This window comes from Urocampus carinirostris, chromosome 7 (assembly GCF_059441175.1).
Source record: "Urocampus carinirostris isolate Australia breed hairy pipefish chromosome 7, RoL_Ucar_1.0, whole genome shotgun sequence".
NCBI lineage: Eukaryota > Metazoa > Chordata > Actinopteri > Syngnathiformes > Syngnathidae > Urocampus > Urocampus carinirostris.
This window is the reverse complement of record NC_142355.1, coordinates 42,786,703-42,811,129: the sequence shown is the minus strand read 5'-3', so window position 1 is coordinate 42,811,129 and position 24,427 is coordinate 42,786,703. Positions and strand designations below refer to the sequence as shown.

At 40.9% G+C, this 24,427-nt stretch overlaps 1 protein-coding gene across 9 annotated transcripts in view; it reads left to right on the top strand.

Moving 5' to 3' along the window:
• Positions 1-2,143: 2,143 nt before the first annotated feature.
• Positions 2,144-24,427, top strand: part of cracr2aa (calcium release activated channel regulator 2Aa) — a 47,272-nt gene continuing 24,988 nt past the window's right edge. For 2 of the 9 annotated variants that reach the window (XM_088341024.1, XM_088341023.1), the window contains exons 1-4: positions 2,144-2,278; positions 17,035-17,146; positions 18,352-18,492; positions 18,611-18,727. In XM_088341024.1, the coding sequence (XP_088197150.1) occupies positions 18,722-18,727 (6 nt within the window). In that variant the 5' untranslated portion in view covers positions 2,144-2,278; positions 17,035-17,146; positions 18,352-18,492; positions 18,611-18,721. Of the gene's footprint in view, positions 2,279-17,034; positions 17,147-18,131; positions 18,146-18,351; positions 18,728-24,427 lie in introns of those variants that run through there. The other 7 variants (XM_088341025.1, XM_088341026.1, XM_088341022.1 and 4 more) reach the window with 5 other exon arrangements.

Below are 24,427 nucleotides of genomic sequence, written 5' to 3'. Positions count from 1 at the left end.
CCAGCCCTGGCGCAACTTCTGCTTTGTCACTGATTCTAGAATCTGCTGATACTGACTGGGATCCATCTGACCTTCAACTTTAACTAGATTACCAGTACCTGCACTGGCCACACAGAATGATTGAACCACGACCAAATTTTACTGTGGGTGGCAAGTGTTTGTCCTGGAATGCTGTGTTCTTCTTCCACCATGCATACCGCCCCTTGTTATGTCCAAATAACTGAATTTTAGTTTCATCAGTCCACAGCACCTTATTCCAAAATGAAGCTGGCTTGTCCAAATGTGCTTCAGCATACCTCAAGCGACTCCGTGGCATGTGCACAGAAAAGGCTTCTGTCGCATTACTCTCCCATACAGCATCTCTTTGTGCAAAGTGCGCTGAATAGTTGAACGATGCGCAGTGACACCTTCTGCAGCAAGATCATGTTGTAGGTCTTTGGAGCTGGTCTGTGGGTTGAGTTTGACTGTTTTCACCATCCTTCGCCTCTGCTTATCTGAGATTTTTCTTGGTCTGCCACTCAGGGCCTTAACTAGAACTGTGCCTGTGGCCTTCCATTTCCTACTATGTTCCTCACAGTGGAAACTAACAGCAGAAATCTCTGAGTTTGCTTTTTGTATCCTTCGGCTAAACCATGATGACGAACAATCTTTGTTTTCAGGTCGTTTGACAGTTGTTCTGAGGTTCCCATGTTGCCACTCTTCAGAGAAGATGCAAAGAGGAGAACAACTTGCAACTGGCCGCCTTAAATACCCTTTCTCATGATTGGCTTCACCTCTGTATGTAGGTCAAGGGTCAATGAGCTTACCAAACAAATTTTGTGTTCCAATAATTAGTATTTAAGGTATTCAAATCAATAAAACAACAAGGGTGTTAGCTATTGGTCTTGTTTAAGTAATTATTGCATATTTTCTGTAAATCCTATAAACTTCATATCACTTCTCAGACATCACTGTGTTTGTCTGCAATTTGATATATCTCATCTCATCTCATCTCATCTCATCATCCGTACCGCTTATCCTCATTAGGGTCGCGGGGGGGCTGGAGCCCATCCCAGCCATCTCCGGGCAATGGGCAGGGGACACCCTGAACTGGTTGCCAGCCAATTGCAGGGCACACAGGGACAGACAACTCATTCGCTCATTCACACCTAGGGACAATTTGGACTGGCCAATCCACCTGAAATGCATGTTTTTGGAATGTGGGAGGAAACCGGAGTGCCCGGAGGAAACCCACGCAAGCACGGGGAGAACATACAAACTCCGCACAGGAAGTCTGGAGCTGGATTTGAACCCAGGACAGGTTCCCATGACATGAACTGTGCCGCACAAGCGCTAACCACTGCGCCGCCGTGCTGCCCGCAATTTGATATATTTAACTGAAATTGCTGATCCGAACAACCAATGATTAATTAAGGAAAATCTTTAAAATGATCAGGGGTGCCCAAACTTTTGCATACGACTGTAATTGCATGTTTTTGGAATGTGGGAGAAACCGGAGTGCCCAGAGGAAACCCATGCAAGCACGGGGAGGAACTCCACACAGGAAAGTTCGATCTCATGACCTCAGGATTGTGCCGCGGACGCGCTAACCAGTGCTCTGCCGTGCTGCTGGTTGAAATAATCAACACACACAAACACAGCTGACTAAAATAAGGAAAACAAGAAGAAAAAAATAAAGAGAGAAAGAAAGAAAGAAAAGAAATAAGGAAAAGTAAATGGGAGTTCAGCAAGAACGAATACAGTCATTAATGTTGACTGAGGTAAGTGAACATTGTTCAGTTAAACACTGCTATCTGCTGGCTATTATTGAGTACTACTACTTGCCTCCGAGTTCGAAAAGTGGATTTAAATGATCAATTAAATAATTGTATTCATGGGGATACCAGTAAACATGCACACAATGAATACAAATAAATTAAGTAATACAAATTTACATGATAATGGGATGTGTAGATAAAACACACGGCCGTCCTTGATTTCAGCAGAGTATATATTTTTTTGTGTGTTACTGGTCCAATTGTCAGTGAGACAGTATAAGATACACCTTTCTTCTTTTCATAATTTAAACTTCAATGTGAGTTTTGTAGGAAGTATGAAATAGACCGGTAAGCTGGTGGAAGTGTTACTACGGTAACCGTCGGTAGCAGCCCCGCCCCATTTTGTTTGCCCATCCGGGGTGCTTGCTGTCTGTCAAATTCCAGCGAGTTCTCACCTTTAGCTACATTATTTTGCTCGAAAACAAACTGCTTGATTCATCCATTGAAGATTGTTCTGGTAGGTACGTATACAATTTTTATGTCACTTTATTATATTTAAGCGTTTCAGGGACGTGGGACAAGATAGCCGCTAAAAAACTACATTTGATCTGGAGGGTAAAATGGTATGTACACAAGAGACTTGGAGCTGCCTCGGTAACTTTCTGCTTATCAAGGAAGTGCGTTTGAAGCAACTGTGAAAGTAATCGTACTTTGTCCTCAAAATGTTTGTGTCCTGTTCACAATTTTGTAGTTTGGTAATTAGATGAAAAATAGCTAAATACTCAGTCTATAAAACGGCAATTAAAATGGAGTCAACGAACAATTTAACAGTGCCGCTACTGTTGGCAGTCCCCTTTTGACCACAAAATAATGGTGTCAAAATACTTTAAAAGAAGACCTTAATGCAACTATTTCATGTCCTCGAAGTGTTTCGGTATTTGGTTTATGATTTGGAGTTCTATACTTATTTGACTTAGGAGCCGTCATCTAACAACTGCTCCAAGTCAAACAATGGAGCAACCTATGGACTCCTCCTATGCCTTAAACGAGTAGGCTATTTCGACAATTTTTTCACAGGTGATGAAAGCCAACCGGGAGTCAAGTTACTTGTGTCCAAATATTTTCCAATTTTGCATAATGATCTGCTTACAAAAGGTTTTCCCGAAACTGCATTTAATACACAAGTGAAATAATGCACATTGTGTTCATCCAATTTAATATAATAACGATTATTTCGACTCAGTGTTTGTGCCATCATATGTCTAACAAAATACTTTTAAAGGGACAATGTGCATTATTTATCTCTTGGTGGTAAGTTGGCTCTTTGTGCTACCTATGGATGCACTTAAGGCCATACCATAAGGTCTAGGGAATCAGTGATAACCTTTCAGAGGTAAACATGTTTTGGGTGTATTTTTTTACATTATTCAATCTTGTTGAGAGCCAGCAGTTTAACAATGGAACACCAAATCATTCACATCAACATACAGTACACCCAATTTGGCACACTACCAGTCCCTCTTATTCGCTTACTGCTTACATTGTTTCAATATTTTTAAAAAAGGCTTCACCACATTACCAGATTTGAATCTTTTGATTTGCAAGGAAGGAGTACAAAAAAAGCTTGTAAAACGGTCCCTTTTCATGGTTTCTAGAACCGTGTTATAGATTTAACCCTTTATGTGGTAAGTGACCATACTGTATTTTTTGGTTTGAACAAATTTATTGACACTAGTAACAGAAAACAATCATGACAATCTCAACAGCAATTAAGCACATTCACAATATTATATTTCAATATGACGTTTTTAACAGCAAACACAATGTGAGGTTTGAACAACCCTTCTCGAAAAATGTAATAGTAATCAAGCATATTCACAATTTCATTATATGACATCTTTGTTAGTGTCAATAGATCCGTCCAGGCCAAAGTCGATTGTCCTTGGTCTGAACAAATCCACCGACACCAACAGCAGCAAAACAAACACGACAATCTCAACAGCCATCAAGCATATTCACAATTTTGTTATATCTGACAATATGACGTGACGATATGACGTTTTAACATTTTTTCCTGACATTTTCATCATCAATTAAACAATTCCAGAGTTATTTTCTTTTAACAGTAGTTAACCAACGTGTAAAGGGCAATACTATTGTGGAAGGGCATAGCTCTGCCATCCCACCCTCCCAAGCAGCATCCTTCCAGTCCTCTGTGTGGGTCCTCTCCCTTCTGTGTGGGTCCTCTCCCTTCTGGGTTCCACAACCCAGGCCGTTGCTGCCGGGACCCCCACAGTGTAGCTCCGGTTCCCCCCTCCGGGTGGGTGCAGACGATTCTTCTTTATGGCTGCGTCCTAGGCCCGCCGCTCGCAGATTGTATGGTATCTGCAGCCATTTGGAGCACAGCCACGGGGGGGGGGGGATCTGCCTGCACCTCCATACCAGCAGGTTTCTGGAGGTCCAGATGGCGTCCTTGATGGCGGCGAGAGTGAGCCAGTCCCTGGCAAAGTTGTTCCGAGACCTACTCGACCGACTCACCCAGTAAAGCACGTACTGTGCATCAGGGACCTCCCCTGCTGGCAAGTCCGGGAACTTTCCTAGTTGGTCGGCCATTGTCCACAAGTCCTCGGCAGCGTTGCACTCACAAAAAAGGTGCCTCACCGACTCCTGGGCGCCACAGCCAGGTCGAGGGCACGTCGAAGTCGCTGACATTCCTCGGTGGTGCATTACGGCTCTGACTGGGAGAACCTCATGAGCCACCATCCATGACAAGTCTCGTAGTCTGTTTGGGAGGGCAGGATGATTCACGTTCGCCAAACGCAAGCCCCCGCACAGGGCTTACTGTAGCTCGCTCTTGCACAATAGCAATAAGGGCCCTGTGGTTTTGTAAAGTGTGACATTCTTGTGTTTCCAAATCAAACTTCTTTAAAAAATCCCGAATAAAGAGATGTGTTGGTGGCAAGTTAAACGAAACTGGAATCAAACGATTGTTTGGTACAAGCTTTAGCTTCCGCAAATATGAGCCCATCCAAAACCGGGTCATCGCTTGACTTTTCGGGTTGTTGGGTGGGCCCACAGCGTTTTGGAAGTGGAGAGAGACATATTTGCTTCCCAGGAAAAGCTGGAGGTCAGGCACTCCTTTCCCCCCTTTTTCCTTTTTCTTTTTCATTGTATCTCTTTTTATCCTTTCCCACTTTGACCCCCAGACAAAGCGAAAGATGGCTCGGTCCAGTTGTAACAGCACGTTTCTTTTGGGCATAAAAACTAAACTGATTGACAAAAGCAGTGGGAGGATGATCGCTTTGATGATTAGAACCTTCCCCTCTATTGTCAGTTTTCTTAGTGACCAAAAAACAAGTCTTTGCTTAACTTTCCTTGTCACGTCATCCCAGTTGGTCTCGCCTCCTCCATCCGCATTGAATTTTATCCCTAGGATTTTCTGGTCTGTCTTTAACACCGTCAGTGGGAGTCCTGCCTTTTCTGTCTCTTTCCACGTTCCATAAAACTTCACTTGTGATTTTTCTCTATTTAGCCTTGACCCAGGCGCCCTCCCAAACAGGTCAGTCAAGTCAAGGGCTCTTCCAACAGATGCGCGGTCAGTACATAAAATATTAAAATCATCCATGTACAAAACACACTTGGTAATTTGTCCCCCACTTCCTGGGGATATTGATCCCTTCGACAAATCTATCTTTTCTTAACATTTGTGCCAAAGGTTCAATGCAAAGAACATAGAGAAGGGGAGACATAGGGCAACCTTGACGTACACCGCAGTTGATCTCGATTGCTTCCGATAAATTCCCGTTAATCATGAATTTGCTGTAGATGTCACGGTATAGCAGTCCCACCCACTTGATGTATTTTTGGGGAAAACCACATTTTTGCAATACCCTGAAGAGGTATTGGTGCAAGACTCGATCAAAGGCTTTTTCAAAGTCTAGGTTTAGGACCGCTAGTCGCATGTTTCTGTCTCTCGCATGACAAATGGTGTCACCGATCAGCATGAGACTGTCGCTGATCTTCCTTCCCACGATGGCGCAGGTTTGGTCCGGATCAACCAAGTCTCCCAAGACTACAGACATTCGTGTTGCTAGAAGCTTGCTGAAAATTTTACAGTCCACGTTTAAAAGCGTTATGGGTCGCCAGTTTTATAAGTCAATTTTGTCTCCTTTTTTGTGCAATAGAGTAACTATCTCTATTCTGAAACTGTCTGGCATGTTGTCTCGACTGAAAAATTCGTTAAAAACAGTAATCAGATCTGGTGCTAAAATATCCTAAAAAGCCCGGTAAAATTCGAGGTTGAGTCCGTCCTCCCCGGGTGATTTGCCTTTTTTTATAGTCTTTATGCAATCATTCAGTTGGTCTTGGGTAAAGTCCGATGTTAAAAAGGGGTCTCGACGCACTGATCTTGAAATATGATCTAATACATGCCCCATTTCATTCTCATGTGTTTCTTTCTTTTCAAATAATTTTTTGTAGTAGTCTTCGACTAATTTGGTTATTTTACTACTTTCCTTTGTTATTTGCCCGTTTTCGTTTTGAAGTTTCATCATTAAAGTCCATCCCCTTTTCTGTTAGGATGAAATAGCGTTGGAGTCTTCTTTTTAGTCCTGACATGCATTTCATCTCTTTAAGTTTCTTGTTTTTCCCTGCATTTTTAAAAAAGGTCTGTGTTTGTTTCTTTGTCATTTCCCACCATTGTGCTCGTGTATCATACGAGTCTTGAAGGGTCTGCCAGTCTTTGTACAGCTCCCTGTATTGTGCGGCTAGAGCCTCATCCTCCAGTAGGGAGCAGTTTAACTTCCACAGACCCTTCCCAACAGTCATACCTGAAGGAAATGAGAGAGAGCAGGACAGTAGCAAGTGATCCGAAATAAAAACAGGAATTAATCTTGCATCACTCTGTGCTAAACCCCTTGTAAATATGTAGTCTATTCGAGAGGCCCTGGCATTGTCACTACTGAACCAGGTGAAGCCCTCCTCTCCTGGATGTATGGATTTGAAACAGTCCTCCAGTTTAAATGTCCGGCACATGTCTTGCAATAAAGTTGATGTTTTATCTACTTTAAACTCCTCATCGGTCCTCTTTCTATCCTTCCTACTTAGGATGCAATTAAAATCTCCTCCCACGATTAGTGGTTGATGGCCTAGCATATGCGACTGGATGTCCTCTAAGAGTTCGTACCTGAGTTGTCTGTCGGCATGGCCGTATATGTTAATGAGGTTAAAATCATTCCCTATATAAGAAAGTCTTGCTAAGATTGCGCGTCCGTCTCTCATCACAGTACTCCTCTTTATGATGAGTTGAGGGTTGTTTATTAAAATGGCTACCCCATCGTTACGGTTTTCGTTCGAGCCACTCCATAATGACGAATATGGCCAAATCTCTTCCCACTGTTTACAATTGTTTAGAAAGGGGATGCAGCATTCTTGTAGTAAAAACACATCCGTTCTGATAGTTTTCAAGAACGATAAAACACTGTGAGCCTTAACCTTTGATCTCACACTTCTCACATTGATAGTAGAGAATGTAATGTTCATAATTGTTGTTAAAGTATTTAAACTACTTAGACAAAACCGGGGGATCCGAGTCCATTCTTTGGTGATCATCGAGAGTGTCACCTGTGTCAGACACATCACTTAAGAGCAGTACCTCATTTGGAGCCCACCGGGGAAAACTCTGGAATCCTCTGACTCTCTGTCTGTGGTTCCAGGTCTTCCCCTTTTTTCTGGGTTAGGGGGTGAACCAGAGGACCTATCAAGTGGTCTCTTACTTCCCTGCCCACAAAGGGTCAGATTTTTTCCCTCCCCGACTTCCTCCGGCTCAACTTCATACAGTTCCCTTGTGGGCTTTTTCATCGGCAATCGGCTTTCTTCTAAATCTCTTCTCTTTGTTTCTGGTGTTTTCACCACTCCCAATTTCGTCTTACTTTTACCCCTCTTTCCAGTGCCTGTATGGGTTTTTGGAGAGTCGTTCGCCTTTTCGATTTGTTTGTCTTCTCCAAATCCCGGCAGTGGCGTAGCAAACAAATTTGCTAATTTGGACTCTCTTCCAGGCCCTTCCTGATTAATATGTGTTTTTGTAGTGGCAGTTGCCTTTTCTATTTGTTTGTCATGTCCAAATTCAGGTATTTTATGAGAAATCGAAATAGAATTTCCAGGTCCTTCCTGATTCAAATTTGATTCTCTGGTCTCTCCTCCAGGGGTTTTGGTAGGGACATCTGTTTTTTCAATTTGTTTGTCTTGTCCATTTTCTTTGTGCATTTATTGATCAATTTTATTGGGTATTTCCATAACTTTATTCATTTCCTGTTCATCTTCATTGGGTATTTCCATAACTTTATTCATTTCTTGTTCATTTTCATTTGGCATTTCCATAACTTTATTCATTTCATTGTCTTTGTTACATTTATTCATTTCATTATCTATGTTGTCTGACATCATTTCATTGTCTTTGTTGTCTTTGTTAACTGCCTTCCTAGCTTTCAATTTGTTAGAAAACGATTTCGGGCAGTTTCTATAGAGGTGATTCGTTTCTCCACAGAGATTGCATTTTCTGCTATTAATACATTCCTCAAAGGAATGTCCAATTGTCCTGCACTTTCCACAAAAAATTCGATCACATACCTCAGCCAGATGCCCATGCTCACCACATTTGCGACAGAGTTTCGGTTGCCCTTGATAGTGGATAAGCCACGGTTTTCCCTCAGGAATATAGTCGACGGGAGGTGTTTCAGTCCCTGAAAGCCCTGAGGATCTTGCCATTGTTGGACGGGTACCTTCCAGGCACCAGTCCAATAGCCTTTCTCATCCCTCACCTTCATAGCCTGGCCTTTTACCGAGCAGTATCTACTCAACCAATAACAGACGTCATCAGCACTGACTACCTCACTAAACATTCTGACAATGACAATCTTGTTAGCATTATCAGTCAGCTTCTCCACTGTAAATCCAGAAAACTGGGGCCTCACTCCCTCAAAGCGATTCCAAAACTCTTCATAAAGAGCCGCCGTTTCAAAAACTTACATCAAAGCCCTTGCCAGAAGGCATTTTTATGACAGCATGTATCTCCTCCTTTTTAAACTTCAGAAGCTTTTCAATAAACTTGTTTTTAAAATCCAGCCTTGACATTCCCTCCGAAATTGCCACAACATCTTTGAGCAAGAATCTTACGCAGTTACGTCTCCGCCCGCTGGTATAATGCCCGGCCATGGCAGGACTCGGCTGCTTTACTTCTAACTATGTTAAAATGGTTAGAATTGTATTTAATGAGTACTGCAGTACTGTGAATGGCAAAATCAAAACCTGGCCAGCAAGAATCAAACTCACTGTGAATGGCAAAATCAAAACCTGGCCAGCAAGAATCAAACTCACTGTGAATGGCAAAATCAAAACCTGGCCAGCAAGAATCAAACTCACTGTGAATGGCAAAATCAAAACCTGGCCAGCAAGATTCAAACTCACTGTGAATGGCAAAATCAAAACCTGGCCAGCAAGAATCAAACTCACTCGGTTATCGCATCATTAAGAGGGAGTTTCTCAACGAATGGTTCAGGGCGGGAAATTTTTTACCCCAAAGAGACATAAAAGAGAAAAATATATAAGGTGGCACGGCGCCTGGGTGGTTAGCGCTCAGGTTCAGGGTTCAAGTCCAGCTACTGCAGCCTCCCCTTCAGCACATTTTATTTCACGGTGTGATGATTTCATAAAGTTTATGAAATAAGAATAATGCCAGAGCCTGTGTCCCATATTAATAGAAATATACCACTTAACATTTTTCTCCCTCCCGCAGTTACTTATGAATGTTTGAGGGTCATTTTTGTCCTAAATAATGTTTTCAAAACAAGGTGTGAGCAAATTTATTTTGAAAATAAAATAAGAAATAAAAAAACAAAACAAACTACTGCCAATGAGGATACCAACATATTTCCCTTCAGTGCAGACAATGCTGGGGGAGGAGAATAAGGAATGTGCGTGCCCTGTGTATAGCTCCGCCCATTCCTATCGCTCACCCAATCAAATTGCTCTAGGTGTTTTGCTAGAGCTTCTGGGTGTTTAAATAATGTTGTGTGGCTTTTCATCATAAAGTATCTCAACAATGAAAATAGATTGTCTCAAGAGCTTCCATACAAAAGTTTATATTGTGAATTACAGCCAAAACAGGGTCTGTTGGTGTGACACCTTGACTGTAAACTGTTGTTAAATATGTAACCGATATAGACAGAACCCTGTCAATATGGCAGTATTGTCTGGTCTTTGCACGTGCAATAATAGGCTCCACATGCAACAATATGCAGACGCTGCCCTACCTAAGAATACCTGCCCTACCTTCTGGACGATCGCTCTTAAGTTGAATTTGTTTGTAAGTTGTTTAAGGTGTAGCGAGCAGAGACGGGAGTCGTAGGCGGAGTGTCAAAAGAAGGTGCCAACGAAAGCTGCTTTAATGACATTTTAACTTCCAATAACAAAACAAAACAAGAGAGCGGCTCGAGCCGGCCGAATTAAGAGTCCCCCTAGGAACTCGCTAACTAAACAATGGTTCCGTGGGTGAATTATGTAAAACCCACTACACAAGCCCCCCCAGAATTCACCCATAGTCTCTGTGCCTGGTTGGGACGCTGACCCGGCCACTGCGGGTACAAGGAGCTGGACCAGTGGGGGGGGTGAGAGCTTGTGGACTCAGTTGGAGAGCCCACAGGTGCTGGGGGCGGAGGGTCAGAGTGGGTACCCACGGGGCCGGAGGGTCGTGTCGCAGGAGGACGGCCGCGCCGTGGGGCTTGGGCCAGTTCCAATGGCTTGGACATATCCATGTGGGCAGGCTTAACCCTGTCCACGGAGACAGTCTCTGGCCTACCACCAATGTCCACGACCATGGTCTTGTCACCATGCTGCAGGACCTTAAACGGTCCATCATAAGGAGGGCGCAATGGTCCGCGGTGGGCATCGTGGCGAATGAAAACAAAACCAGCCGAGCGCAGGTTGGAGGGAACCCGTGAAACTGGCCTGCCGTGTCGCGATGTGGGGATAGGCACAAACGCTCCTGCAGTGCCCTGCAAGATGGACTTCTCCCTGGATGCAGCCCAGGGTGTCGTTGGGTCTGGGATGAAATCACCTGGCACCCGCAGCACTTGACCGTAAACCAACTCAGCTGAAGATCACTGAAGGTCCTCTTTGGGAGCGGTCCTCAGTCCCAGCATGACCCAGGGTAGCTTATCGACCCAGTCCCCATCGGTCAGGCTGGCGCGCAGGGCCGCTTTCATCGAGCGGTGGAACCGCTCGCACAACCCGTTAGCCTGGGGGTGGTAGGCAGTGGTGCGGTGAAGTTTGACTCCCAGGCTCTCGGCAACCGTGTTCCACACCTCGGAGGTGAACTGTGCGCCCCTGTCAGATGAGAGATCTGCAGGGGGTCCAAAACGGGCGACCCATGTGCCGATGAACGCCCGGGCCACATCTTGAATGTGCGGGACTGGGTAACGGTCGGGCGTGGTAGCCTCGTTAAGGCGGCGATAGTCCCCGCATGGGCGCCAGCCACCGCCTGGTTTCGGGACCATGTGTAGTGGAGAGGCCCAGGGGCTGTCTGATCGGCGAATGATGCCGAGACGTTCCATGTTAGCAAATTCGGATTTAGCAGCTGCCAGTCTTTCTGGATTGAGTCGTCGGGCCCTGGCATGAACAGGGGGGCCCTTGGTTTCAATGTGGTGCTCAACCCCATGTCTGGTCGTGGAGGCTGAGAAGGTGGGCTTCGCCAGACTGGGGAACTCAGCGAGGAGCCGGTGGTAAATATCACCGTCCAAGAGAGAGCTGGACAGACCCTCAAAAATCCCTTTGTCGCGGACACACGCGAGAGAGGAGAAATTCAATGCGTCAACGAGGCGGCCATTTTTCACATCGACGAGTAATCCATTGGCACACAGAAAATCTGCACCGAGAAGAGGAAAAGCAATATCCGCAGTGACAAAGTCCCATGTAAACTGCTGACCCCCAAAACACACGTCCACTGTCCGTGTCCCGTATGTGCGGATGGGGGTGTCATTGACAGAAGTTAATGGAGGTCCATGTGTTCCCCCCCCCACATCGTCCACAGTGGCAGGGAGGACGCTCCTCTGGGCGCCGGTGTCACACAAGAACTTTTGGCCGGAGATGGCGTCCCGGATGAACAGTAGCCGGTTTCTTGCGCCTGCACTCACGGCCGCTACAGAGTGCAGGCCTTGAAGTTTCCCGTCGCGTTGGAGGTGCAAGGGGGACGGCACTTCTTGGCCCTGGGCCCAAAACGTGCATGGTAGTAACACAGACCTGACACATTCTGATCGTCAGTGGCCGTGCGTGCCTTGCTGGCTGTGGGCGTCGCACTTGATGGTGTGTAGGTGCATGTAGGGGCCAGCACCTCATGTGTGTATCTATGTGTGGCCAGGAAAAACCGGTCCGCTTCCTCTGCCAGTGCACGCGGATCTGTAATGGTTGTATTCGCAAGCGCCGTCTGGACATGCGGCTGCATGTGACGCAGAAAAAGTTTAGTGAAAAGAAAATTTGGCTCTTCGGTGCCAAGCAAGTTTAACATAATTTCCATGTGATCCGATGGCTTACTGTCTCCTAAGCCCTGAATAGCAAGGAGGCGTCGAGCACGCTCAGAACGCGACAGTTCAAAGATTCTGAGGAGATATGCCTTCAGTCCCTTATATTTATCCAGTTCAGGAGGGGATGTGATGAAACTCACCGCTCTGGCTGCAGTTGAGCTCCCCAGAGCAGACACCACGTGGTAATAGCGAGAGTCATCATCAGTGATTCCGCGCAGGGCGAATTGAGCCTCTGCTTGTGCGAACCATGTTAACGCCGATGACTCCCAGAACTCGGGGAGCTTGAGAACGGGCGCGTATGCCATGTCGGTATGCTCAGTATTATGCACGGCCTCGGAAACTTCCACGAGACTAATGTCGGGGTCACCAATGTAGCGAGCAGAGACGGGAGTCGTAGGCGGAGTGTCAAAAGAAGGTGCCAACGAAAGCTGCTTTAATGACATTTTAACTTCCAATAACAAAACAAAACAAGAGAGCGGCTCGAGACGGCCGAATTAAGAGTCCCCCTAGGAACTCGCTAACTAAACAATGGTTCCGTGGGTGAATTATGTAAAACCCACTACAAAGGTTTATATAAGTATGGTTAAGGCTTGTATAAGTAAGCTGTATTGTTTTCTACTAATAAGTAAACATTTTATAAAATAATATGGTCTATAAAGATGAATAAAGTTAAGTTGAACTTACTTTTGGAAGATGGGCTTCAAGAGTTAAGCTACAACCTGGCCGAAAAAAAGCCATCCAACCATTTTCTCAACTACATCAAGCTTCCATATTCCACTTTCATTTCAAATGAAACGGCTCGCCTCTTCTTTACACTTTACTTCCACCATATTGAATGGATGCACGAGATATTAAACAATACAAATGTCAAAGTTCTTAGCGCACTGGAGATACAGGATAGAATGTTTACACACGAACTAGGAAGAGGAAGCTTATTTCTTCTTCAGGGTGGAGGCTGTGTGACCTCTCACAGCGCCACACGCCGGTAGCAGCGGAAAGAAGCACGACAGTACTGTCCTATACTCGGAAAAATGTGCACACGATACAAAATCTAACCTAAAGCAATGTCCGGATATTATTCGAATTCCCGAAAAAAAGTTCGTATCTACCGTTTTTCGTAAGTCAAGTGGTCATAAGTAGGGGAGCGTCTGTACCACGTAATTGTTCATGTTCCATTTTATCCCCAAGCAATATGTGCTAATGAAAAGTAGATGAATAACTTCTTTTGCTTTTTGCTTTTTTTCTTTTAAAGTTTTTTTAACACTTGTAGGATTTGTATTTATTTATTTTGAGCCTAGACTGGTGAGTGGCTGTATATGGTTATGTTTAAGTGTGTAGAAATATGCTTACTCATTTACCTTGATTTGCAAAATAAAACATCGTTTATAAAGACAATACGTATAAAAAAGAGTCCTAAAATATCCTGTCAACACTGATTTCAAATTGTATATAGTCTTTCAATGAGTTTCATCTATAATGGTGTAAAATTTTAATGCAGTTGTTTGTAACTTTTATACATAAATTGGCGTTTTACTATTTTCTTGGAGAAAGGCTTTTTCCGTTTTATATTTTTGTAAAAACAGCATATGTTGATAAAAATGTTACTCTCGTGAAAGTAGGTAATAAAATGAGCAAGTTAGGATTGTTTTGTCAATGCACATACATTGCCTTAACGGGGACGTTGGCCTGACAAATACAGTCACATAGGCACGCTAGTTAGCGGGCTGCACGCTGAAATATTTAGTCTTATCTGTGGCATTTGTTTAACTTCGAGGGAGCTGACATAATTGTCTGCCATCTGTTGTCTGTACCCCTAAAAACCAAATACCATGTGAAAGACTGGCCAAAAAGATGACAACATTTTTTGTAGTTTTGTCACTTTTAATCTCTGTAGTTTTTAATCCTTTTGCTTTTTTTCGGTTGCATTACACAATACGGCGACATCTAGTCCCTTTAAAAATGCAACATTTCACCTATCCTGAAGACATATGATACAGTGCGCTCTATTGAAGAAAAAAATATGACTTCCTCCTCTTGTTTCCTCTGAAGTAATTGAGAAGGATCAGTTGTATATGATGGCTTTGCTGTGTTCTTATGTAACTGCTAAATATTAAAAAAAGTTGAAACATGTCATTTTTTAAATGCTTGATTGCTTCTGATGAATTAGTCTGGCACTTTTTGCAACCAGTAGCTTAAAGGTTTACAACCAAATACTCCTTATGTCTTACTTGTTGCAATTAGTTAATAGTTAAAATGAATATTTTAGATGCTAATGTATGCATTTGAAATACTTGGTTGTATTTATTTGCAATAGTGTCCTGTATCATTACATTGATCTGTATTTTTCCCATCACTCATTACTATGTTCTGCATTAGATTGTCATTAGAGTATTGTAATAAGGCTTGATCTTTGACAATGCTCCGGTACTTTTTTTTGTAGAGGTATTATTATTTTCATGTTAATATGTTTACTTTGCAAAGTTGCTCACTAACTGAGTTGACAGTGCAGGCAGTGGTACTTACATTCTTATTCTTGGTTTGTTGTTTTCAAATAATCCTAACTGCAGGGTTTCTCCGGGTGCTTGAAATCCTTAAAGATGCTCTAACTTTCATGTTATTTTAAGTGCACTTATTTTAGGTGAAGTGCTTGAAAATGCTCGAAATTGTTGCTATTAAGATGTTTCTTGCCAGTCTGACTCTGTAAAACATGCAATACATGAAGAAAAATGTAAAAAAAAAAAGTTGCGTGAAATGACACTGACATGCCTGCTTTGGTGGCTTGTCATCATGGCGTTGTCACGTGAAACGTCGCACCCAAGAGAACAGCTTTATTTAGAAAACCGACTCTTTCCGCTCCCAAACGGCTCCTTAGATGTTTTCGTTATTTTAATGATATATCAATAATAATAATACATTATGCACCCAATGATTTAGTATCCCTGCAAAACACATGAAAATTAAAAATTTAAATATTCAGGGATAAACCAAGAAATATTAGCTTTTTACACACTGAACAACAGCTCAAAATCCCTGAAAATGCAAAACAATATAATATAAATTAAAAATATTAACTCATCAGTGCTATAAATAAATGATTAAATGTAAAACAATGAACTGTTTACATTCTATTCCAACCAATTTAGACACAGAACTCCCCAAAAAAAAAAATCTAAACTATATTAAGAAAAATAAAAGGCAAAATATCAGCAGTCTATTGAAAGATTAAATGCACTTTGCTTTGAAGCAATCAATATGATTAAAATAAGTCATAAAATGGCTCATTTTTCAGTTTAATACATACAGTACTTTCATATCGTATTTTCATTTTTCTGTCTTTGATATTGTGCTTATTCATTACCCAATGCCTATAGAGCCATTTCCGTTTTTGTAAACTAGTGTGACGTAGCCAAGCTTGCACGTGCATTGTGAAGCAAAATGACAGAATTCATGTCAGTTTATAGCAGCCCAGTGACACAAAAAGATCGTAAATCATAGATAAAACAGCTCAAAATAGCACAAAGTATGTGCTATCAACAAGAGATAGCCACTTAATTTTAGTCAATAAAACCAACAAAAACCAAAAATGTTCTATTGATCGGCACTGGATTTCTCCCTCTTAAGATACTGTAAACATTTAAAAAGTGGCCTAGAAAGCTCATGAACAGTGCTTGAATTTGGCCATGAAAAAAGGTGTATGAATCCTGTACCAGTTTTACAGGACTGTCCCGCAAGAAGTAAATAAAGTTAGAGGTGAACCGCTAGTATTTATACAAATTGGCGACCTTTTCTTTGTGACGTAGATGTACGCCTGTGTGCAACATCACAGAAGAAAGTTATTTGAGTTTGGTTCTTCATAGTTGCAGATGCCATACATGAAAAAAACACATTTGTATATATAATATTATCCTCATGCTATTGGGGTGGATTGCCAAAAAACAGAGGTTATATTGCTGGCAATTATGCCCTTTAAGAAAAATACGGTAAAGGTTTTTACTATATGAATCTGATTTGTGATGTGCATTTTATGACTGATGAATGATTACCCAAAATAATGCTACAGTAATGCTAATTGCTTCTATTTTTTTAACCAACTGTTTCAATGATATCCCATGAAATATAATGTTAGATTTCTATAGAGTATAATATTTATTCGGTTATAATGCGCACTTGTGAATGACCTGCACCTCTAAATTTGATAAAAAAATGATAAAAAAATGTGATTGACCTTTTTCTCAGCTCAAACTAAGTGTTGTAAGTGACAAACATTGTTGAAGTTGTGGGGCCATAATTAAAATAATTTAATGACAATATAAACTATGAACACAAAACCAAAATTCCAATGTTTTTTTTTTTTTAATTCCTTTATAGTCTGTTTTATCATCAGTTACACAAAGTGTTGTTTTCCTCGTTTGGTGTTTATTTCTATCTTTCAGGACAACTTTCTGTTCCCTCCATTCTCTTACCTTCTTCTCGGGTACCGCGAATCCAAAATTGCCACGATAATGAGCAAAAATGTAATGCCAATCATTGCCCAAATACGGTAATATATACCATAGCTCGTGTATAACGAGGCAAACATTTAAATCGTTTTAGTTATAAAAAAAGGCGCTTTTCCCATGGATAAATATGTTATATATCTTTGTGGGGAAGTTCATCTATTAACAGAAGTTTTCTCTTTTCTATATCTATCTTCCAACTGTCAGTGCCTTTACGTTTGTCATCAATATCACTGGTGTTCTAGTGGATGAGCTTCAACGATCCATATTGCCACGACGTGGATTTCGTTCCCATTGCACCAAATGTTTTGCGATTGTGGTGAGCGTTTTTTTTTGTCTGATCAATCATTGCCCCAATACAGAGGTGGGTAGTAACGGAGTACATGTATTCTCCTACATTTACTCTGTTACATTTACTTAAAAATTTTGTTCTTCTAGGAGTATTTTTAAACCCCTATACTTTTACTTTTACTCGAGTTAATTTGTGAAGAAAAAAACTGTACTTTTATTCCGCTACATAAGGCAACATTGAAGTCGTTACTTCATTACTTAATAAATGCCTTCCACGTAAGTACGCGTCTGTCTCTGCTAGGAGGCATTTATTTTGATGGAGAACCCCGCCAGGCCCTACCATGTTTAACCAATCAAACGTAGCAACACCAGCTACAATATGCAATGTTTCCTTTGTTTGAGTTCATGGGCTAGCTTGTTGTCCTGCTTGCGAGGAATGTTAAGATAAGTATTGGGCCTTTAAATGTGGCACTTGGTGTAACATGGGCTCATTTTATTCATACTATTTTTATTCCATCGTTTATTAAAGCACTTGAATTTACGTGATTATTTCAATTTACTTTTAAATTAAATGTATTTTTTTGCTGAATTAATAAATACGACATTGCTACAGTTACTCAGTACTTAAGTAGTTTTTTCACCAAGTACTTTTTTACTTTTACTCAAGTAAGTATTTGGATGACTACTTTTAATTCTACTTGAGCAATATTATTCTGAAGTAACGGTAATTTGACTTGAGTAATTTTTTTGACTACAATACCCACCTCTACCCCAATACAGTATTATATACCCTAAATCCTCGTGTATAACGAGCCAAAACTTTGAGATTGTTTTTAAGTAAAAATAAAAAGCGCATTTCATATGGATAAATATGGTAGATTACTTTTTGGGGAAGTTCATCTATTAACTGAGGTATTATTTTTTTGTTATCCAACTGTCAGTGCCTTTACATCTTTCTTTAATATCATTGGTGTTCTCGTGCTTAGGATTCAAACACTCCCACTGCATCCAATGTTTTGCGATTGTGGTCGGCAATATTTTTTTTCTAATCAATCATTGCCCAAATACGGTAATCTACACCGTAAAACCCTGTGTATAACGAGGCAAATTTTGAGATTGTTTTTAAATTTAAAAAGCGCTTTATACATGATTAAATATGTTAGATTACTTTGTGGGGAAGTTCATCTATTATCTGAAGTATTCTTTTTTCTATATCCATGTGAAACGAACCAGGTGGTTACTATGAAAAGCTGCGCCTAATGATGTTGAACCAGTAAGCCCAATTTGTCCGAGATCTCCCTCCTGCATATTAGGCTTAAGTATGACTGAGGGGCTAACATCACTACAACCTACTCGAGCATCATCCATGGCATCGTAAACTTTCCCTTCTGTCCTCTACAATATCACCACTGACTCCAAGATGGCGCGGATCGGACATGGTAGGAGCAAAGATTATGAATGTGTTGAAGATTCCTTTGTATGTTCAAACGAGGTTCTTGAGCACGAGACGGGTAAAGTTGGTCAAAACACCGTCCTGGAGAAATCACGCGAGTTCTTCCAGGTCTGTGACGTTGAAGAAAAGGGATTCATCACTCAGCGTGACATGCAGGTAAGGGGATGACATTAATAAGGATTGCTGTATGTTTTGGACTACAAGGCACCAGAAATTCAAAAGTGCGCCTTTATGTACCGCAGAACTCTGTGGATAGGATCAGAAATGTGCACAGTTATTCGGCAATGATTGTGCAACTAACAAATCAATTAACTTCGCTGATCTAAAGTGCAATACATTGCGTGTAATGGATATCAAACCCAAGTAGTGGCGGTGAGAGTGCTGACACTTAGCCCATGGACCACTAATATTTCATATGAATTACACTAAGGCATTATAATTTATCTTGTTATCCTTGGTTTGTACGGGTGCTTGAAATCCTTGAAAATGCTTTAATTTTAACGTTGTATGTCCAAGGTCAGAAAAATGCTTGAATTTTGGGTGAAGTGCTTGAAAATGCTTGAAATTCTTGCCATTGCCATGTTTCTTGGCAGTTTGACTATGGAGATTTTTTTTTTTTAAAGTGTGTGAAAATGACGACAAAACGCCAGCTCTGGTGGCTTGTCATAAAGAAGTTGTAATGTAAAGCGTAAATGTCCCCTACTGGTCACATCCAAGAGGACAGCCCTTTTTAGAAAACTGTCTCTTTTGGCTCAGCTCACTGAGAAGAGCTCCCAAACGACTCCTCAGATTTTTTCAATGATATATTAGGAATAATAATAAAATATGCACCAAATTATTTAGTAATTAGTAATGTCATAGGTTTGGCAGGGGATCCCTGAAAAACACATGAAATATAAACTGAAATATGCACAGATCTACCAAATATTGTAAAATACAAAACGATTTAAGCTTTTTACAAACTGACAAGATTCAAAGTTGAACAATACAAAATATTTTAAAATGTAAAACAATAAATTGAAAATATTCACTCGTCAGTGCTTAAATGAATGATAAAATGCAAAAAAATAAAGTACAGTATTTACAGTTCTATTTGAACCAATTTTGATACAGATCGTCAGAAAAACATGCTAAAAATGTATATTGAAGCAAGTAGGAAAAAAAGGAAAATGATCAGCAGTCAATTGGAAGATTGAATGCAGTTTGCTAAACAATATCATTAAAATGAGTCCAAATTTGGATCATTTTTCTGTTTTCATACACACAGTATTATTATATTTTCTTGTCTTTCAAATTGAACTCAATTCTACCCAACACTTAAAGAGCCCTTTCCGTGTTTGTAAACCAGTGTAATGTATTGAAGCTATGTGTGCATTGTTAAGGTGGCATATATGTCAGTTTATAGCTGCCCATTAACACAAAAAGTCATTGATAGAAACAGCTCAAAATAGCACATGAAGGTACTGGAAAAATGTAGAAATTGGCCTCAAAAGTTCTTGAAAAGGGCATGAATTTGGCCAAGAATAAGGTATAGGAACCCTGATGATCACACTATTTGTACTCCTAGTGCCAGTAACATTAATTAGCTTAGTGCATTTTAATGAGTAAACAACCTCTCCACCTCATCAACGAATGTTACAGAATGGAGACTACAGAAAGTTTATACTATCCAAGTTTTTTTAAGTACGCATACATACTAAACAGAAAGGTTTTTGACATTCGGGTAATGAAGTGGAGCAACTGTTTAACCAAGTCATTGTAGTGTTACTGTGAGTAAAAATAGTTTTGTAATGCGATAAGCTCTAATGCTATCTGTTATCTGTACCACAAGTGGTGTAGTGGTAAAGTGCCGGCACTCTCACCGCTATTATTCAGGTTTGAATCCCATAGCATAAAATATTTTGCAATTTAGGTTCGCAGCACATATTGAATCATTGCATTTTCATGGAATTTCTTACTGATTAGCAATATAATGTGCCTTATGTATGGAAAATATATGACAAAATAATACTTTTGGGCGGTACACCTTATTGTGCGGAAAATACGGTACTCCATAATATTGTAGAATGACATTTTAAGATGATACAGATTAGAAATACATTTACATTTTCTTTTTTTGGGTTGGATGTTTTTTGCTGTCCAATTCTGCATACATACCAATAGGTAATTTATTCTGAATTACACATGAAGAGGCCACGTGCACTTTATTCAACGCTGCACAATAAAGACTAATTGGGGAGGATAGCAAGGACGACGAGTATTGAGAGCATGAGGGGTGCTTTGTAATCTGACCTCTCCACTCACATTATTTTGCAGATTTATTGAGCCCTTAGATGTTGCTACTCCGGCGTTAAAGCCCTCATGGACGCGAACTCGCATTGTGTAGCTTTGATGTCACTGCTTGTGTTCACCATTCCATTTATTGCTATTGGTTAAGAGTGTAAATTTTGTCAATCTACAAGTCTTATAAATATTTACTACGACATAAATTTGCCACACATATGTGATTTTCCCATACAGTATAATTCTGCATGCTATAAAACAGGGGTTGAAAAATTTTTGACCCAAAGAGACATGAAAGCAAAAATAATGTATTTTTTATTTTTATCTATTATTATTTTTAAAGATACAGCCACAACATATATTTTAGGACAAAATTCATCAAAACTGCCAAACCCGCTCCCCACACAACCTAATTCTTGGGCACATTTTATTTCAATGTTTGACGTTTGATATTTTTATACAATCTATGTGATAATAATAATACCAGAGCCTGTGTCCCTTATCAATATAAATATACAACTTAAAATTTGTCTCCCTACTACAGTTACCTAAGAGTGTTGAGGCTCGTTTTGACCGTTTTTTGTCATAAATAATGGTTTCAAAACAAGTTTTTTTTTTAAAATGTCACAAAATACTGCAAACGATATCAACATATTTACCTTCACTGCAGAAGGCGCTGGGCGAAAAGAAGGAATGCGCACGCTCCGCCTATTCCTACCGCCCATTCCTACCGCCCACTAAATCAAATTGCTCTTGGTGCTTTGTGGAAGGAAAACTGTTATAAATGGTTATGCATGTAGCAACACAGTAATTATTTGTACAAGTTCTATTTTATCTCCCGATGTAGTCATGAAAAGATCCATATATAGCTCACGAGCTATAGGTTCTCGACCCCCTGCATTATAAATGTCATATTATAATTCAGTCCAACGATTTCTATCCATGTAATGGACTTGTTCTTCTTGAATAAAACTTTAACTTCCCCTTACTTTACTATCACGGGAGATGATATTGTGTACCTCTAAAACAGATGAAGCAGTGTAAGTCGTCTACAAAGGTGTGGTTGTTCCTGCTCACGAGTTGTTGTCATGACCTCAGTAAGTCAACTTTGCGGTCTACATTTAACAAAGGAAACGTTAAATCTTTTGTTAAAGGCAGTCCTTTAAAGACTTTTTATATATTTGAATTTTAATTCTAATGAGTTATGAATTTGTGTATACATAGTTGTTCGTCTTAGCGTTTGTCCTCTGCGGCTAGTTTGGACAATGGATGATACTACTTATTTTTTGCCCTACACTTTAATCCTTCCATTTAGACTTTTTGATTTAGGGCAGGTGTCCCCAACCTTTTTGAGGCCAAGGGCAACTTTGAGGGCACAGAGTAACACAAAGGGCACTTTGTTAACGCACTTTCGAAACAAGAAAATAAATTTAATTACATTTTTTTTATCTTACTGATATTTTACGTGATAACTTATTTTTAATAATTGTTAATAATCCGAATGATTCAACAAGGTAGGAAACAGGTACCCCTCAACATGCAATTTTCTATTTCTTCTTTACCTTTCTAATTGTTTCAATTATAAATGCTCATAAGGAAGTAAAAAAGAAAAAAAGAAAACTCTCACAGCATTTTGCAGGAAATCAAGTTACATTTTTAAAGATGCTTTTCATCAGTTCTCGTTTCATGAATTCTGCACCATTTTTGTACAAATGATAAATTATGTAGGAACAAAAAATGCTATTCTATCTATCTATCTACCTTGGTCATATCCATCAAGATGGGTGACCGACAGCAAGACACACACATACAATAACAAAGAAAACAAAAGGGAAATAAATAGCATAAAAAAAAACACACAAACATTTTTGGACCATGGCCAACCCAATTGCCCAAACACCCAAACAAGTTAGGCACCTCGGCACCCAAGTTGGTCATGCTTTCGTCCCTCCAGATGAAATGGGACACCAGAAAGCGGCCATGTCACTCGGGTCAGGGTCAGGGTGACACAACGCACTCTTTTGTTCAACACCAGGGCCCGTCAGCTTTCACTGGTTTACCCCTGCCGCATCACACGGGTGCCCATCCCATCCTTAAGAACGCGTCCACAATCCCACTATCCTTTCACAACACCTCTCCACTCATTTCTATCACCAACAAGAGCTCTAGCTTCCATTATATTTAGACCTCTTTCCTGCAGTGCACTCATAACACCATCCATCCACGTCAATCGCGGCCTTCCTCTTGGTCTCCTTCCATTGACTTCTGCTCTGTAGATCCTCTTCAACATTCGCTCCTCATCCATCCTCTCCATGTGTCCAAACCAACAGAGTACTCTCTTATCAACACGCTTGCTCAGTTCCACGACTACTACAGTTCTGTCTCTCACAATTTCATTTCTCAGTCTATCCAATCTTGTCACTCCTAACATAGTCCTCAAACACTTCATCTCAAAAACATTCAACTTCCTTCTTAAATCTGCGTTCAGGCTCCAAGTCTCTGCACCATACAACACAGTTGGCACAATCACACTCTCATACAGTCCCCTCTTAACATCCATACTCATACTCTTGTTGTTCATCACTCTCCTCAGAGCACCCAAAACCTTGCCTCCTTGATTCACTCTGTGCAATACCTCACACTCCATTCCACCAACTGCAGCCACATCACAACCCAAGTACCTAAAGCTTTCAACTTCTTCCAGCACCTGTCCATGCAACCTGATTTCTAACGTCATGCCCACTCCATCACGTGAACACTTCATCACCTTACTCTTCCCAACATTGACACATAACTTACGCCTATCACATACTCTTCCATACTCTGTTACCAACCTTCTCAATGTTTCCTCAGAATCAGCCACAAGCGCTGTGTCATCTGCAAACAACAACTTACTTACCTGCCACACTGTTCCACTGTTGTCCATCATGTCTACACCTCTGCCAAATACTCTTGCATTCACCTCTCTCACCACACTATCCATGTACACATTAAACAGCCATGGTGACATCACACACACCTGTCTCACACCAGTCAACACAGGGAACCACTCACTTGTCTCACTCCCCTACTCTTACACATGCTCTGCTGTTCATATAAAAACTCTTCAATGCTTCCAACAACTTTCCACCAACTCCATACATCACCATTGCCTGCCACATCGCCTCTCTACCAACTCTGTCTAACGCCTTTTCCAAGTCCATGAAAGCCAAATAAACATCCTTACCTTTTGCAAAATATTTCTCACACACTTGTCGTACTGCAAACACCTGATCCACACATCCTCTTCCTTTCCTGAAACCACTCTGCTCCTCCATCACCACTTCATTAGTTCTTTCTCTCACTCTCTTAATCAAGACTCTTCCATACAGCCTATTCGGCACAAACAACAAACTGATACCTCTCGAATTGCTACAATCATACTTATCACCTTTACCCTTATACAATGGCACCACACATGCACTACACCAATCAACAGGAACCACACCACTTAAAAAGCATACATTCAACAAGTGTACTAACCAGTCAATCATAGCTGTGCCACCTTTTTTCAGGCATTCAGCAGTACAACCA